This window comes from Trachurus japonicus, chromosome 23 (genome assembly GCF_045865225.1).
Source record: "Trachurus japonicus isolate A0001 chromosome 23, Traja_1.0".
NCBI classification, from domain to species: Eukaryota; Metazoa; Chordata; class Actinopteri; order Carangiformes; family Carangidae; genus Trachurus; species Trachurus japonicus.
This window is the reverse complement of record NC_140929.1, coordinates 2,289,200-2,307,390: the sequence shown is the minus strand read 5'-3', so window position 1 is coordinate 2,307,390 and position 18,191 is coordinate 2,289,200. Positions and strand designations below refer to the sequence as shown.

At 42.1% G+C, this 18,191-nt stretch overlaps 5 protein-coding genes across 6 annotated transcripts in view; 1 reads left to right on the top strand and 4 right to left on the bottom strand.

Moving 5' to 3' along the window:
• LOC146962289 (histone H2B) overlaps positions 1-18,191 on the bottom strand; it is a 200,559-nt gene that overhangs the window by 174,106 nt on the left and 8,262 nt on the right. The window lies entirely within an intron of this gene.
• Positions 1,750-2,205, bottom strand: LOC146962295 (histone H4). Its single transcript, XM_085768898.1, has one exon. The coding sequence runs from the start codon at positions 2,062-2,064 to the stop codon at positions 1,753-1,755; it is 312 nt and encodes a 103-aa protein (XP_085625024.1). The 5' UTR covers positions 2,065-2,205; the 3' UTR covers positions 1,750-1,752.
• Positions 5,357-5,783, bottom strand: LOC146962294 (histone H2A-like). The gene has a single exon (XM_085769385.1). The coding sequence runs from the start codon at positions 5,766-5,768 to the stop codon at positions 5,385-5,387; it is 384 nt and encodes a 127-aa protein (XP_085625511.1). The 5' UTR covers positions 5,769-5,783; the 3' UTR covers positions 5,357-5,384.
• LOC146962293 (histone H1.11R-like) lies at positions 11,161-11,935 on the bottom strand. The gene has a single exon (XM_085769453.1). The coding sequence runs from the start codon at positions 11,864-11,866 to the stop codon at positions 11,189-11,191; it is 678 nt and encodes a 225-aa protein (XP_085625579.1). The 5' UTR covers positions 11,867-11,935; the 3' UTR covers positions 11,161-11,188.
• LOC146962292 (histone H1.11R-like) lies at positions 16,481-17,579 on the top strand. Its single transcript, XM_085769439.1, has one exon. The coding sequence runs from the start codon at positions 16,543-16,545 to the stop codon at positions 17,218-17,220; it is 678 nt and encodes a 225-aa protein (XP_085625565.1). The 5' UTR covers positions 16,481-16,542; the 3' UTR covers positions 17,221-17,579.

The following is an 18,191-nucleotide window of genomic DNA, read 5'->3' as shown; positions in this document are numbered from 1 at the left end:
TCAGTGCCAACTATAAAACTATAACATTTATTTTGCTGTCTGATTCTTCAGGTTCATTTTAGCAGTGGATTCATTCAGCAGTCACAGAAAAGAAACACCTGTAACAACTTAATCTTGTATATGATACAAGTTAAAGTTGTTAACTTAAAACATTGCCATTCATACATTGTATAAGTGGCAATGTTATAAGTTTTAGCAGTTTATGGTGAGTTGTTGCATTTTCAACACCTTATTTACTGTAATATTTAGTAGTCAATGATCTTGAATCAGACTGAACAGTGTTTACTAGTACCATAGACTGTAAAAAGAACCACTTCAACATATACAACACAGTCCTTGTAACTATATAGCCCCACCTAGTGGTGACTAGTACTACAACATAATACATGACATTTACCATTAATAGTAGCGTTCATTCATGATATTTATTACACATTAACTGTCCTAATATTTAATTGGGGTTTCCCTTTTATTTTACATCTACCTAAACATGGTCAAGTCAATGTGTTGTAGCAGGAGTTTCCTTCTATGTAAGGCCACAGTGTTTTATATATTAACTCAGAGATGCTTTTGCTGAAAAAAAAAAATCATAACATACTGTATGTACCAATTCAAAAAGCTCATTTTAAACCTACAGTCATCACTTAAATTAATATGCAGCAGTAAGGCTTAACAATTGCAATGAATTGTGTTCATGTAGGCAACTATAAATGTTGATACAGCTGTTCTCACTCAGACGTTTATGATGTGAACACCAGAAATTAACGACATAAACTATAATAAAATCATCTCATAGATGACACAATATAAAAGGATGTTTTGTCAGTAGAGTAGTTGTGTGGCTCTTAAAAGAGCTGTTGTGTATGTGTAGTTATGATGGTTGTTTCTCTCCATGTTGTGATCTTTTTATAGGCTATGGTTGTGATGCAGGGATATTTTATTTATTTACTCCTAGTAAGTATTATAAATATTTAGTTGCATCCCACTGAAAATGAATCACAGCATTTCATTAGTAGGAAGTCACATTGTTATTTTTAACCTAACAGCTGTAACCTACATTCAGTGTAAAGTAGTAATCTATGGGCGTTTCTTGGTAAAAACATAACACCATTGTGATTAAAGAATTGATTATTCTGGGTTTATATCTCAATATTTATAAATGATGATACAATAAGAGGATGTTTTGTCAGTAGAGTGGTTGTGTGGCTCTTAAAAGAGCCGTTGTGTTGTGGTGGTTGTCTAGTTGTGGTGTTTAACCCCCGAAGCCGTAGAGAGTGCGGCCCTGTCTCTTGAGGGCGTAGACGACGATTAAAGAAACAGATTATTCTAGGTTTATATCTCATGATGAATAAATGATACAATAAGAGGATGTTTTGTCAGTGGAGTAGTTGTGTGGCTCTTAAACTAGCCACACAACTACTTTAACCTTTAAAGAGAGTTCCCTTATTTATGTACACCTATGATAAATATTAAAACGCATCCCACTGAAAATAAGTGAACAACACTTCATTAGTAGAAAGTCACACAGGGTTTATTATCAAAACCTGTACCCTGCATTAGAATACAGCAAATTTAATAGTTTATTTGTTTCTATAATTGGTAAAAACATTTACCACCAAATTAGGGGGCTAGAAATAAATTATTCTAGGTTTATATTTATAAATGATGATATAAGAGGATGTTTTGTCAGTAGAGTGGTTGTGTGGCTCTTAAAAGAGCCGTTGTGTTGTGGTGGTTGTCTAGTTGTGGTGTTTAACCTCCGAAGCCGTAGAGAGTGCGGCCCTGTCTCTTGAGGGCGTAGACGACGTCCATGGCGGTGACCGTCTTCCTCTTGGCGTGCTCGGTGTAGGTGACGGCGTCGCGGATGACGTTCTCCAGGAAGACCTTGAGCACCCCGCGGGTCTCCTCGTAGATGAGACCGGAGATGCGCTTGACTCCGCCGCGGCGAGCCAGACGGCGGATGGCGGGCTTGGTGATGCCCTGGATGTTGTCGCGGAGGACTTTACGGTGGCGCTTGGCGCCTCCTTTCCCCAGTCCTTTGCCTCCTTTGCCTCTTCCGCTCATGGTGTCGCTTTAGTTCGAGTTTGATCCGAAGAAAAACTGCTAACAGTCTGGACGGGATCGTGGCTATTTGAAGGCTGAGTGCGGACGTGAACGAGGACACGCAGCTCCGCCTCGGGCCGCCATGTTTACCGGTTCTCCTTCAAGCTGGAGCCATGGCAACCTGCGCGTTTCCGGTTACAGCTCCTTCAAAATAAAAGTCAAGCGTCGATCGCGGCAAATGCTGCTGATGGTTCAAATATGAACACGAGCTCAAAAACAGTTAAAGGGACAACGAGGAGTTTAGGAAAAGTGAAGTGTTTTCACTACATTTATGAGCCTCCGCACCGTGAAATTCTTTGACCGGCGCAAGACAGACTCATGTTTTCATTCATCAAGAATTAAAGTCAGAGGTTGGAAGCAGGGCCGTAGCCAGGGTTTTGAAATTGGTGAGGTCCAGAGGGGGTGGTGGGGGGTATGTGAACATGTGGAAAATGTTCACATTATTGACAAAAAAATATGCTTCACTTTGGACTCCTCTAGTTAGTAGTTAGGCAGGAAATGGGAGGGAGAGGGGGGGGGAATGACATGCAGGATAGGGCCGATCAACGCTGGATTTGAACCGGAGTCGCCTGCAGTGAGGACTGTTAGCCTGAACACATGGGGCAGGTGCTTTACCAACTGAGCTAAACACCGCCCCAACTTTATTATTATTATTATAGACCCATTTGATATGAAAGGAGGCTGATTGAGCTTTATACCTCTGACAAACAGGAAATGTCCTGTGGTTTTCAGCCTTTTATTAATTAACCTACCGTTTATAGCTGAGAACATCAGGTAGCCTATTTTTCCCTCTCCATTAAATAAAGTGTAGTGAAAAAGTATTTGCCCCTTCCGGATTTCTTACTTTCTTGCAGATTTGTCACACTTAAATTTTCATTTTATTATTATTAATTGCATTCGTGCCCGTGTGCCTGGCCTTGCCTTACATTTACAGTAGGCTATATCAAGTCTTCATTGGTAAATGAAATCATCATTTAAAAACTGCATTACTTGGGTCATCTTTGTCTAATAAAAGTTGTTTGTTGATCTTAAACAACAGTGACAAAGTAGGAAATCAGGGAGGGGGCAAATACTTGACAGTATTGTATTGAGCCTATAAGAGGTTGAAAATCAGAGCACATGACACTATAGTCAGTGGTCCTGAAATGTGTGCTTCTCTTCTATAATACACATTCTACGGATCTCGGAGGCGACGTCTTTCCACATACAGGCTTCCTTCGCCTTTCAAACGGAGCAGAACCGGTCTGACACAACACCGGCACCCCCATGCACACACACACACGTTTTAACCAGGGCGCCTGTCATCTCAATTCAAGTTTTCTGCGTTCTGCCGATACATCAACTTCCCGCATGTTGTTTCAAAGTAAGATGACCGATATGGTTATCATGCTATTTAGGCTGTGGCTTCTTCAATTTTTTTCTCACTGAAATTTTTTACCGAGGTCCGGACCTCGGTGACCTCATAGCTGGCTACGGCCATGGTTGGAAGACGATCACATACCGTCGTAGTTCCCACCATAAACGGTGATTCGGCGGCGTTATTCTCATGACTCGCCACAAAGGAAACGCTGGTCGCCACCACTAATAATAACAAAATAACGATAGAGACAGAACGATATATTTATCTAAAATGGGCCCATTAACAAGTGGTAACGTAGATTCATCCACATTAACATGAGACTTTTTTATAACCGAATAGAAACTCCTCGTTGTCCCTTTAAATCATCAAATAATCAACATCACAGAAAGTAAAGTGAAGATCTGAAGTCTGTGACACCAGTTCTCTAGATCTAGTGTTGTCATAGTTTATTTCATTCATTTGATTTTGTGAGTGTGAAATAGGTAAAATGAAGACAAAGCAGAATAAATGAACTGAAGAACAGTTGACACAGTGACAATAAGACAGACCATTAGAGTCTGTTCAGTCAAAATACAGATGGTATGTCATTATTCTTCAATATTTATGTTTATCAACATACATGCACTTACTTATCAATTTGGGTGTGATTTATCCCCCATTTATTTATTATTATCCTTTATTTCAGTTGTTTAATCCTTCTCTGTCCCTCTTTCTCGCTCTCTGTTTCCATGTTAGTTACTGAGAGTGAAGACAAACCAGAGTCAGTTTCCTTGTGTGTGTTCACTTCCTTCATGTTTGATGGTTCACAGATAAACAACACTAAGTCCAGTTTATTGTTGTTGTGGAGCAGCAGCTGCTGAGGTTTTTCTCCTGACTGTGTTAGAAGTGAGTGAGAATAAAATCTAAAAAAGCTCCTGTAAAGTGATGATGGAGGAAATGATGTGGAGAGAGAGGAAATTGTTTCTGGATCAGACTGTAAACGTGTAGATTTGTGCTGTAAACATTTAACCCTCCTGTTGTCCTCCTGGGTCAAGGAAGGAAGGAAGGACAAAGGGAGGGGAAAAGGAAGGAAGGAAGGAAGGAAGGAAGGAAGGAAGGAAAAGAAGGAAGGGAAAAGGGAAGGAAAGATAGATGGGGGAGGGAACAGATTCGTTCAAGGAAGGAAGAAGGGAGGACAGAAGGAAGGATAGAAAGATGGAGGAAGGGAACAGATCAACTGAATCAAAAGAGGAAGGAAGAAGCAGTAAGGACAAAGGGAGGGAGGGAAGGAAGGAAGGGAAAGGGATTGTGAAAAGAAGAAAGGGAGACAGGAAGGATGGAGGAAGGGAACAGATTAGGTCACTTTGACCCAGAAGAACAACAGGACTGGGGACTGAGTGACTAGTGGTGAGGAGAGGAAGTGCAGCTTGTGGTTGTTGGATGTTTTTAGGTGAGAACATGAAGCTGTAACAGCTGAACTTTATGGAGGTAAATGATGAAAAATCTGTCAGTAAGAATTGGAGAAAACTTTTAACCTGTTTTGAACCAGTTGGACAGAAAGCTTCAAGGCTTCTTGTGGCTTCACTACTGTAGAAATTAAACACGAGTCTATGGAGACTCAGTGACTGGTGGTGAGGGGATGAAGTGCAGCCTTGTTGAAATTGACACACCTTGTATTCATGTAAAATTAACATATTTGTTGAGTGCTTTTATTTCAGTGTTGCAGTTTGATCCAAATATAAAGCCAAAACTTTACATAGAAGTAATGTAAAGTGTGTTTATAAAGAGTGATCAGTGTTAGATAGTAAACCTATGAACCATATGTAGTTGATATAGTTGAGTGAGTGTGAGGTGTATTGCTGAAGGACTGAGCTCAGTATTGATGTGTGTGTGGCTCTTAAAAGAGCCGTTTGTTGGTCAGTCTCCTTTAGGGAAGCAGCATCTACTTCTTGGCGGGCTTCTCGGTCTTCTTGGGCAGCAGCACCGCCTGGATGTTGGGCAGCACGCCTCCCTGAGCGATGGTGACTCCTCCCAGCAGCTTGTTGAGCTCCTCGTCGTTGCGGACGGCGAGCTGCAGGTGACGGGGGATGATCCTGGTCTTCTTGTTGTCGCGGGCGGCGTTTCCGGCCAGCTCGAGGATCTCAGCGGTCAGGTACTCGAGCACGGCGGCCAGGTAGACGGGAGCTCCGGCCCCGACGCGCTCGGCGTAGTTTCCCTTGCGGAGCAGCCTGTGGACACGGCCGACGGGGAACTGCAGGCCGGCCCTGGAGGAGCGGGTCTTGGCCTTGGCCCGGGCCTTTCCTCCGGTCTTACCACGTCCAGACATGTTGAATTAATGAGTTTTGTTTAGTTTTTATCTTCGAAAAGTTGAAGAGAAGTGGTTTCCCGCTGGCGACTCCGTCTTTATATATGCAGCAGCGGCGCCGAGCTCGACGCTGATTGGCCACGCTGAACCCGAGAGAAACCGACCAATCAGAGCTGCTGACGTCAAGCTGCTGTAGAGAGCTCGCGTCTTCCGCTCCGGATTTACAAAATAAAAGCCTCAAACTATTGTCTAATTTAACACTAAGTAGATAAATTATAGGTCACCTTGTCCATATGAACAAAATAGTCTTTAGTAAACCCTCTGTTCATAATCTGAGCATTTACAAACAAAAATGTGGCTCTATTATATTTTTTAACCAGTTAAAGCTGTTTTTTAAAAAAAAAATCTAAATTCTTAAATGACTTTAATAAATTGCTGGGACATGAATTAATTACTATGCTATACTATTTCATCTTTAAACAAAGTGTGTTTTAGGTATTTGTCCTTTATGTGATTATTTATTGTCTGGTTTTTGTTTTAGAGATAATAGAAGAAGAGAGACACAAACTAAGAAACAAAAAGCAAAAGTCACACATGAATCAGAGAGAAGAGGAAAGTACAGCGGAGACTCATGAACAACACCAGAGAGGAAAAGGATAATTAAATCATATCTATGTGTCACTGTTGATATTCTTCCAGGTGTTTTTCTATCTTGTATTAAACAGGATCTTGATGGAGATTCCTCATCAATAATGAATTTACCTTTTTGTAAAGCAATAATAAAGTTGATGAAAAAAAAAGAGTCTGTGGGATTTACAAAATAAAAGCCTCAAACTGTTTTCTAATTTAACATGAATTAAACTTAAAAATCTGTAGATAAATAAAGGTCACCTTGTCTGTATGAACAAAATAATGTTTAGTAAACACTCTGTTCATAATCTAATAATAATAATAATAATAAATTTTATTTAGAAAGCGCCTTTCACGCCACTCAAGGACACTTTACAGCAGTTAAAATCATCAAAAACACAGAATAAATCATCAATAAACAATACCAAAACAAAACACACAGCACGGAATAAACAACATTAAAAAGCACAGAATAAACAACAATAAACACATCAGTAAGAATGAATAATGAAAAGAACAAATAAATAAAACTGTGCAGAATAAAAGGGGAGTGTTAGGGTGGGGGGTGGTGGGGTGGATAGGCAATTTGAAACAGGTGGGTTTTGATTTTTGTTTTGAAAAGAGGGAGAGAGTCAATGTTACGGATGTGAGATGGTAAAGAATTCCAGAGTCCGGGAGCAGAGCGACTGAAAGCTCTGCTCCCCATGGTGCTGAGGAGAGCAGGGGGGACAGTGAGGTGGAGAGAGGAGGAAGATCTGAGGGAGCGTGCTGGAGTGGCAACGTGGAGAAGATCGTTGGTTACGTATTGTAACCCCAGATTCTATGAGTATAGGCGCAGCCCTCTGTTTCGTTGCAGCATGGTTTGCCAAGCCATGATGCGTGCCTGAGCTACGGTCACGGTGGTTGAGAGGGTCACGGCGGCGGACATTGCTCTGCCGATGTCGGCGGCTACGTCGGGGTTGCAGGCTCCGGGCTGGGCCGCCATCGCTGACACGGAGGAGGAAAGGAGAGCGAGGTTGTTGGCAGCGGCTACAGACTGGGAAGCACACTGGTGCGACCGGTCGGTGAGACGAGCCGTGATCTGGTCCCGAGCAGCAGGTGGGACAGGTTTCCGCTTCTCAAAGAAGGAGGCCTTGGGGAGAAGGATGGCGGCCAGACTCTCCTCCAGCGGCGGCACGGCGGGAAAACCGGATGTCGTCAGCTCGTCTACTTTGCAGAAGGCTTCGTAGCGGGAGACTGGAGCCTTGAGCTTCCCCGGCTCCAGGAAGGGTCGGAGCTGCTGTACGCGAGGCCACACGGGGTGGCGTGGCCGAGCAGGTTCTGCACCGTAGAAGACGTCCAGCGGGTCGCCGGGTGGTGCCGGAGGGTCAGCCGGTACAGCCATGTTCCTCACCGCAGCTGCAGTCTTAATGATGCGGGGCAGGTCATTAAGCAGCGCTTTGGCCGGAAGATGTCCAGCGCCGCGAGGTGACGAGGGGGAAGGCCGGCCTGAAGAAAAGATGGGAGCAGATACACGGGTCCGCAGGTGTAATATAGTCATGATGCGGACCGTGTAGGGGCAACTGTGCAGGGCACAGTGGCGCGAAAGAAATTTTTCAGGACTGCGCATGCGCGCGGGGATAAACCCAACAGCGATAGCTCTTAGAGGGCGAAGCCTATACGAAATAGAAGCGGTGTCATAGCCTGTCCTACAGTAAAAATGGTATACAAAATAAAAAGAGGAGTAAAGCAATATATTAAGTGGCAATATAAATATATATTTAAACATCAAAGATGTTCAATCAAACCCACATAGTTTGAAACAACGTTCAAAACACACACAGCTCACAACTAAGCATATAAAGCCCGCTAGCTTAATGCTAACGTGTAAGGTAAAACACCATAGACGGGCTAACAGAAATTAGCATCGGCTATCGCCAATTCGCGGCAACCGAGCCACAGCAGTAAGCTGCTAAAAACTGTTTTAATTTCGGCTTTAGCGCTGTTAAAACGTGGCTGGTTAAATTGTTTTGGGGAGATTAATGTTAGTCTCATTGATGAAATTAACTGTGGCAGTGGCATTAGTTTGTTTGAATGAACAGTGAGCAGAGCTGCCCCTGGTCTGTATTGGTCTGTATTTCTATGGGGGAGTCCTCGCCACTCAGTCACTCTGGTCGGCAGTCGGGGCAGTGTGTTTCACTTTTTCCTTTCTCCCGACGAGAGGCGACAGACTCGTCGGCCAAAGCCGTCGGCGTCGGGACGCGTCAGGAAGCGTCGTGGCGGTGTGTCAGGGGCTTTAAACAAAGAGCCCAAACGAAAAAACTCAGCCACTTTCAAACCCCAGGTTTTCAGGCAAGTTTCCACTGAGGTCCAACACCAGTATACATGTTTTAACAAGGAAAAATGCGATTTCCGGGTGATGACTCCTTTAAAAGTTTTACAGTTATTGAAAAAAACAGAGTGATGGACTTCATAATTTATAATGAGTTTAAGTGGACAAAAGTTTCAGCAGTATTGAGGCTACATTGTGGTGAAAGTTTTAAAACGGTAGCATGTACCGTTGGTTTGGTAGGAATTTTTAAAGTTTTTAAATTTAAACACTTATTGTGCCCCCCCTAGGAGGGGGGGGCACATGTCCTTGGAGTTGAGTGAATCTGGCATGGGGTCGGATGTTTCTGTGAAGTTTGGTGAGTTTTCACCCATGGGAAGTATGACTTCCTTGGAAGAAGAAGAAGAAGAAGAAGAATTCCTAGGAATACAATAGTGTCCTGAAAAGAGACACAAACTAAAAACAAAAAGCAAAAGTCACACATGAATCAGAGAGAAGAGGAAAGTACAGAGGAGACTCATGAACAACACCAGAGAGGAAAGAAGATAATTAAATCACATCTATGTGTCACTGTTAACAAATATTCTTCCAGGTGTTTTTTCTATCCTGTACTGATCAATAAACAGGATCTTGGTGGAGATTCCTCATCAATTATCAATGTACCTTTTCTTTACTATCTGTCCTTTTATAGACGTACAGAGAAGTAATTCATTAATCTTCCTCACTGAATAAATGCTCCACTGACTCACTGAAAACAGCAGCAGTCAAGTGTTTCTTATATAATATCATTATAATAATCAGACAATAATATTGTTTGTCAAGTTAAGACTAAATAAATTGTAAGGAACACAAACACACACACACACACACAGACTGAATGAACACATCCTGCTGTCCTGCGGAGCTCATCTACGCTAAAACAAGGGAATAAAATAATATAATGATCATTTAGACAAACAGTTTCATGTAACTGATAAAATATGTCGATATTGTAGCTGTCTTATAATGTCTAACCTTGTTTATCTTCACTCACACAGCTGTGGGTGTGTCACTGTAGATAACTGCAGTGATTTTAGAGAAACTCTGAGAAATCAGTTCCCACTGTCACAACCAAGTAATAAGTACTACACCAGGGGAGACCGGGGATGTAATCAGGGACAAGTTAAGAATCACTTGATTCATGCTCAGTTTAGTCCTATTTCCATATGTGAGGAAGTTTTAGAAGGAAAAAACATAGATTTTAGAGATGAAAGTTTGTAGTTAACTCATCAAATTTACATCATGTTTATTGTGTGTCCATTAGGGCTGGGCCAAAAAAATCGATTTTTATATTAATCGCAATTTTTTTCTGGCGATTTCTTTTTTTTTTTTAAATTTATTTATTTATTTTTTTTTTGGGACGACCAAACTTTATTGTATGATCATGTATTCTGTACCATTACACTCGACAAAGTCGAACCGGCCTGTTGTGTTTTTTTGTTCACAGATATCTATGTGAACAAACGAACACAACAGACAAACTGATGTGATGTGTGTATTGTTTTTTATAAATATGACTTATGATGTATCGTCAAGTGTTTGGGTCAACCTGCTCTTGTTTAAGGAAAGAAAATCACAATAATTGAAATTGCAATACTTGTTTAATCAGAATCGCAATTTAAATCGAATCTGGACCCAAAAATCGTTAGAGAATCAAATCGGCACAAAAGCATATCGGCCCAGCCCTAGTGTCCAATGTAGATATTTTTCATCCAAGTTGTTCGCTGTTTACTTTGAATTTCAGTAGAGTAAAGAAGTACAAGTACATGTTAACTAATGAACTATCCTTTTACAAAATATTTTGAACAACCTGTTGCTATGTGTGCTATTTCAACAACACATGTCTCTTCTGTCTTTTTTTTCCCACTTGTCAAATTCATCCTGTGGCCATGGGCCAGATTGGACTACCGGTAGTTTGTTTCACATTTTGCACACACACTGGATTAAAAGAGCTGCAAGATACAAACAGAAATGTCAGAAATGTTATAACCATCCCCGGCCTGTCTTCCCTACACAGACATGTTTCTTGCAACTGATAAGAAGTGTCAGCAGTATTGCCACTTCTGTAATCTCCAACCTTGTTATCTTCACTCACACAGCTGTGGGTGTGTCAGTCAGGACTCATTATAGATAATAGCTGCAGTGATTTTGGTGAAACGCAGAAGAATCTGTTCCTGTCACTACCAAGTTACGTTTACATTTACTTTACTCACCTGTGACTGTTGTGAACTATTAGTGGCAATTTCAAGATATAAATAACTACACGGTAGTTCCTCTAACCTCACGACGGCATCGCCATCATGATCAATGAATATTATAAAGCTGTCAAACACTTTGTATAAAAATAAAATATAAAAACATAACGATATATAAACACATGTAGGAGTTTTGCTCTCAGATTAAGTGTTGGCTCTTAAAAGAGCCGTTTGTTATCTTTTCTCCCTCTCTCCTCTTTTCCTCCTCTTTACTTCTTTCCAGTCTTCTTGGCCGCTGCCTTCTTGGGCTTGGCAGCTTTGGGCTTCGCCACCTTCTTGGCCGCCGCCGCCTTCTTGGGAGCCGCCGCCTTCTTCACCGCTGCCTTCTTGGGGCTCTTGCCGGTCTTCTTGGCCGCCGCCGCCGCTGGCTTCTTGGCGGCGGGTTTCTTGGCCTTCTTCGGGGTGGTCTTGGCCGCTTTGGGCTTCTTGGCGGCTGCGGGCTTCTTAGCGGCCGCTTTCTTGGCTGCAGCTGCGGGCTTCTTAGCCTTCTTCGGGGTGCTCTTCGCCGCCGCTGGCTTCTTCTTGGCCGCTGTCACCGCCTTCTTCTTGGCCGGCTTCTCGGCGCTCTTCCCCGCCTTGAACGAGCCGGACGCCCCGGTGCCTTTGGTCTGGACCAGGGAGCCTTTAGCCACCAGGGACTTGATGGCGCGGCGGACGTGTGCGCCGTTGTGCTCCACGTCGTAGCCCGCCGCCTTCAGAGCCTTCTTCAGGGCCACGGTGGACAGACCCTTCCGCTCCTTGGACGCCGCCACGGTCTTCAGGATCAGCTCGCTCACGCTGGGGCCGGACTTCTTGCTCGGCTTGGCCGCCGCCGGCTTCTTCTTGGCCGCTTTGGCCGGAGCGGCGGCGGCGGGAGCTGCGGGGGCTGCGGGAGCGACTTCTGCCATTATTCTATCTTTTTTTCGTCTTCTTTTTTGCTGTCAAACAACACTCGCTGTGTGGACGATGAGCTCAGGATCAGACTGATACACGTTGTCCCGCACACCGAGGAGGCACTTAAACACACCATGAGAACCGTGGAGACTCAACGCTGCTCGCTGCTCCGAGCGGCTGCACCAACACCTCACACTTTTGTGTTTTCTCTCGCCACATAAACTCCACTAAATCACCAAAACACGCACTCCGGTCACCCCACAACACATCCACGGGACACGCAACGAGTTTCTCTCCGTGTGTGGCTCGGATAAAGCTCCGGAGGGGTTTGTGTTTGGATCGGGAAGCCTTCAAACCTCTCCGGGCTGCCGCCGAGAGAGGCTTCTTTCTCCGGCTTTTCTCTCTCATTTCTCCTATAAATGTTCAAAAATCAACCACAAACTCGGATAAACGACTCGGACACAAAGATGACAAGTTTGTCCACAGATCTGCTGTAAAAACATTTTATTTCTGATGCTGGTTTTTCATTAAACACACTTTACTTTGGTGCCTGCAAACACACTTTGTCGGTCGGAGCGGTTGGCTCAGCCACTTCCTGAGACCGAGACTCTCCGGTTTATCACCGTTACTCACTTATAATTAATCACACAATTAAACATTAGTCATCACATTTACTGTCATTTTAACATTGCGAAACATTAATTCATCACTGTCACGACACAAAAGCTTCAACAAACACAACACATGCACACAAACACACCGTGATACAGAGGTGGAAGATGTACTCATTACACTTCACTGTACCAGTCACCACATCATCATCAATACAATTGTTCATTGATTTAAATATAAAAAGAAGCAACAAACAAATGATTCAATCAGGTGAATTAGAAACACCTGAGACATTTGGGCAGAAAGTCAGTAATAAGTAAATAAAGGTTCAACCACACAACTTAGGTTTTTAGGTCAATGGTTTGATGTAGATGCTGAAATGCAATAAAATGTCACCTGAACACAATAATAACATTAACCTCTAGAATAAACATGAGGTGAAATCAGGAAGTTATGGAAAGGTCAAATGAGAAATCACAAAAAAATAGGCTATATTTAATTCACAGTGTAGTTTTAATGAATGTGGCCTGAATGTGATGTAAATCAATACTCTGCAGTGTAACGAAACACAAAGTTTCCTGTTCATGAGCCTCGTTGAGTTAAAACTGATGTAAAACATGTGGGGATATAAGAGCTAATAATAACAGTATAATACAATATAACACAAATCACTTGATTAATCCTGAGGGGGCGATTAACAGGTACACAGAAGCCACACACGCCCAACAATAGTAATAAAATAATAAATAAGATAACAACAATCATCTAAATGATCATTGCATGAATCAAGGTCTGAATAGATGAAGACAGCATTTATCCCACTGTTGTTGTTTTACATTAAACTACTGTTATATGGTTTTATTTGGCTATTTTACTCATTCATATCATGTCCTTCATCTTTATAATCAGCCTGTAAGAACAATCAGTCATTTATTTTTATGTGTTTTGACACTATAATATAAATTATAAGAATAATTTGTTATTGAGTCGTTCATTTACAACATTAAACATTTACTTTGTGGTGAAACTGTTTAAATTTTGATGTGATAACATCAGAACCAAGCTAATCACTGCTCAGAATTAAATGTAATTCATCCCAAACAACTATATTTAAAGAGGACTAGATGCCTTCTGTATTCTGTCTTTGATTATTTGATGTGTGACTCTGCAGGTGTGACTTTTAACGTAGATCAGTTTCATGGATTTACAGTTCGTTCAGAAAGTATTCAGACCCCTTTAGTTTTCCCACATGTTGTTATGTTTCAGCCTCATGAGAACAGGTGCAGAACAATGTTCATTATCAAAGTGTATTTTTTTCTAAACTAAAAGCACTGACTTCATATAAAACAATAGATAAAACATGTACAAGGGTCTTTGGAGCAGATTCAGTTTGATGATGAAGCTGAGTTAATCAGAGGAGACACAGAGGTCAGAGATCAGAGCAGCTCTGATAAACTCTCTGACCTATTGACCCTGACTGGACTCCCCCCTCCCCTCTCTGTTATTTCCCTCCTGCTGACTAGTGGTGAGAACAACCACAACACCTAAACTCTGCATGTGAGCCTCAGTTCACATGCAGAGTTGTGTCGGACATGAAGCTCGGCCGTCCGTCTGTTTCTTCATCTGCACAAAGAATCTGTGGATCAGTGTAAAACCTCTAGAGCTGCACAGTCGCCCAGTTCATCAGATAAAAACATGAATGACCAGTTTGTTTGAACAAGTGGACAAACAGGAGAAAATCTCAAAAATCTTACAAGTTTTTCAAGTTACAATCAGCTGCTGCTTGTGTCACTGATATAACACTGGATACAGGAATATATCACCACAGGATATAAGGAAATATATGAGTCAGAATCTAAATGAGTGCTTAAAAGAGAAGAAAGTTATGTTATTGTATTACATATAATATGATATTTGTTATTTGCCGCTGAGATGCTGCTGAGACTGGGCCCAGACAAAGAACTTCACTGAGATTTCTGAAATAAAGATCAAACTGTTTATTATTATTATCAACAAAAAAATAAGATTAACTCATAATAAAGTCTACGAACTCAAACCAAAGTTATCACAGTGATCAACGACTGAGAAAATAGCGCTTAACAAAAAACACAGCGACCCACACTCACTCACCCTCTCTCTCTTAAACAAAAGGAAAGCAACAGGTGAACATAATAATAAACTTCCCCTTCCCTTCCTGTAATCATGTGACCCGCTACTAAATATGATTACCCACATTAAATAATAATCAAAAACAACAACGCTAAAATAGTCATTGGAAGTCATATTATTCATATTTATAAACACTGCATTTTTACATTTTTTTAATGATGTGCTTTCTAATTAATATTGATCATAGACTACTGATTTCTATGCAGAATCAGAAATGTACAGTAACTTCCACCAGCTGACGTGTTACTAGGTCAAACAGATGTTCTCACTTCCTGTTACTGACTCAGTCTGGTTCAAACCAACCGACCACACCCATCACTACCACTACTACTACTACGATTACTCATCACATCCATTGTGATTCTGTGGAAGACCACTGACTCTGTACTGAATGTAAATGGGCAGTGAATGGTTTAGTCCTTTCATATTCATTTCATTGTGTTTGCTGTGTTTTTGTACTAATCCGTTGTTTTGATTTTAATGTCATGTAAAACCCTCTGTGACTTAATCTATGCAAAATCCTACAGGCTTGTAAATACATTTGGTTTTTCTAATTTCTTTACTTTTGTTTTTTAGTTGATGAGATGTGATGAAAAATCTGCACCGATCCAAATTCATTTTTTATTTTGGAGACTTAAAATCCAAAATAACAGATGTGTCTTACTTATGATGAGTTATGTGTGTTTCAATGTGTGCATTGCAAGTCATTTTGTGTTAATGTTACTACTAATAATACAACTGAAATGAGCACAACACATCATAAAACTTTCAGGAATATAGACCCTTTCAGAGAGTATAAACAAAGACAGGTGTGGCTCATTAGAAAACGCTCTGGTACACTAAATGGAATGGAGCTTTAATTAGTATTCTTGGTAACACCTGTCTTTGTTTATACTCTCTGAAAGGGTCTATATAAACAGCCTCCATAATGCCCAACAGGAGGTGTAGTGCATAATAAGCACAAAACAACTGTGACCCAGATAACAGCAGGGTCTATGCCTGTGGATTTGATTAATGAACATATCTGACTAAATCATTGGTTATATATGTTAAATGTAAGTATGTTTTATGTATTTATCATGAATTACATCCATAATGAAACACAACCTATGATCCAGGTCCCAGCCCGAGGCCTGAGGCCACAGCAGCAGCTCACAGTGAGTTACAGTACAACACTGGATCAGACCTGCGTAAAGTTAAATATCACAGTTTTTATAAGTCTCTATCCGTTTCAATGAGATTCTAGTGTAATAAAAAGTAAAAAGTTTCATATCAGATGAAGTAAAAATAAATCCTGCAGCAGGATTAAACAGATTATCAACACAGTGACTGTCTCCCATTGCAGGTGTAAACAACGTCGGAGTGTGTTTGCAGGCACCAAAGTAAAGTGTGTTTAATAAAAAACCAGCATCGGTAATAAAATGTTTTTACAGCAGATCTGTGGACAAACTTGTCATCTTTGTGTCCGAGTCGTTTATCCGAGTTTGTGGTTGATTTTTGAACATTTATAGGAGAAATGAGAGAGAAAAGCCGGGGAGCGAAGCCTCTCTCGGCGGCAGCCCGGAGAGGTTTGAAGGCTTCCCGATCCAAACACAAACCCCTCCGGAGCTTTATCCGAGCCACACACGGAGAGAAACTCGTTGCGTGTCCCGTGGATGTGTTGTGGGGTGACCGGAGTGCGTGTTTTGGTGAATTAGTGGAGTTTAAGTGGCGAGAGAAAACACAAAAGTGTGAGGTGTTGGTGCAGCCGCTCGGAGCAGCGAGCAGCGTTGAGTCTCCACGGTTCTCATGGTGTGTTTAAGTGCCTCCTCGGTGTGCGGGACAACGTGTATCAGTCTGATCCTGAGCTCGTCGTCCACACAGCGAGTGTTGTTTGACAGCAAAAAGAAGACGAAAAAAAGCTAGAATAATGGCAGAAGTCGCTCCCGCAGCCCCCGCAGCTCCCGCCGCCGCCGCTCCGGCCAAAGCGGCCAAGAAGAAGCCGGCGGCGGCCAAGCCGAGCAAGAAGTCCGGCCCCAGCGTGAGCGAGCTGATCCTGAAGACCGTGGCGGCGTCCAAGGAGCGGAAGGGTCTGTCCACCGTGGCCCTGAAGAAGGCTCTGAAGGCGGCGGGCTACGACGTGGAGCACAACGGCGCCCACGTCCGCCGCGCCATCAAGTCCCTGGTGGCTAAAGGCTCCCTGGTCCAGACCAAAGGCACCGGGGCGTCCGGCTCGTTCAAGGCGGGGAAGAGCGCCGAGAAGCCGGCCAAGAAGAAGGCGGTGACAGCGGCCAAGAAGAAGCCAGCGGCGGCGAAGAGCACCCCGAAGAAGGCTAAGAAGCCCGCTGCTGCAGCCAAGAAAGCGGCCGCTAAGAAGCCCGCAGCCGCCAAGAAGCCCAAAGCGGCCAAGACCACCCCGAAGAAGGCCAAGAAACCCGCCGCCAAGAAGCCAGCGGCGGCGGCGGCCAAGAAGACCGGCAAGAGCCCCAAGAAGGCAGCGGTGAAGAAGGCGGCGGCTCCCAAGAAGGCGGCGGCGGCCAAGAAGGTGGCGAAGCCCAAAGCTGCCAAGCCCAAGAAGGCAGCGGCCAAGAAGACTGGAAAGAAGTAAAGAGGACTGAGAGAGGACAAACGGCTCTTATAAGAGTCAACAAAGGACTATTTTTATACTTTATAATCTCCAGGACTGTAAATCTATTTTTGTACACAGGGGCAACGATGTGAAAAGAGCATTAACTGTTGTGTTTTTCTATTAGTGTTTATTATTTTTATATAGTAAATCACTGTTTATTATCACTCTGGTTTTTATCATCTCCATCTTTAACTCCGGTTCCAGGTGTTGTTATTTTGCCCTTAAATGTTGAAGAACTTATTTGCTCTTGTACAGTTTCTTATTTATTTCTGATGGCTTGTGTTTCATCTCTGCTCTTGAGAGTTTTGGGATCAATAAATGTCAAACTTTATTCCCAATCACTGTCTTCATGTCTGACTGTTAATTGTCACAGCTCATCACTACAGTTTAACACAAACTTTTATTATATTATATTTATTATAGTATGTAGATATAAAAGGGATAAATAAAAAAGGCACTGATTGTTTAGTGAGTTTAACTGACACCTGTGGAGGAAATCTGACTGCACATATTTTGATTGGACATAAGATTCAAATCCAAATGAAGAAACTTTATTTGTCCACAGAGAAGAATAAAACAATTAGATTAGAAATCTGAATCAGAAACGTTTATTGCCAAGAGCAGTGGAGGTCACTTTACAGCACAATGAACTTGTGGTGGTGTCAGCTGCAAACACAACAGGTTACAAACAATAGTAAAAAAAAAGTAGCAATACAGTAAAATAAAATAGAATGAATTAAGAATACTCAAGTGCAAAACACAATTTAGGATTAATATAAAATAAAATAAGTAAATAACAGTGTAATAAACATTAAATATATGAGAAACTTAAAGGAAACACACGTCAGGTCAGCAGCTGAGAATAAATAAAATAATATTACAGGGTAAATAAATCAGAATATACTTTTGACATAAAGTAGCTGTGTAAATCTACTCTTTAAATTCCAGTT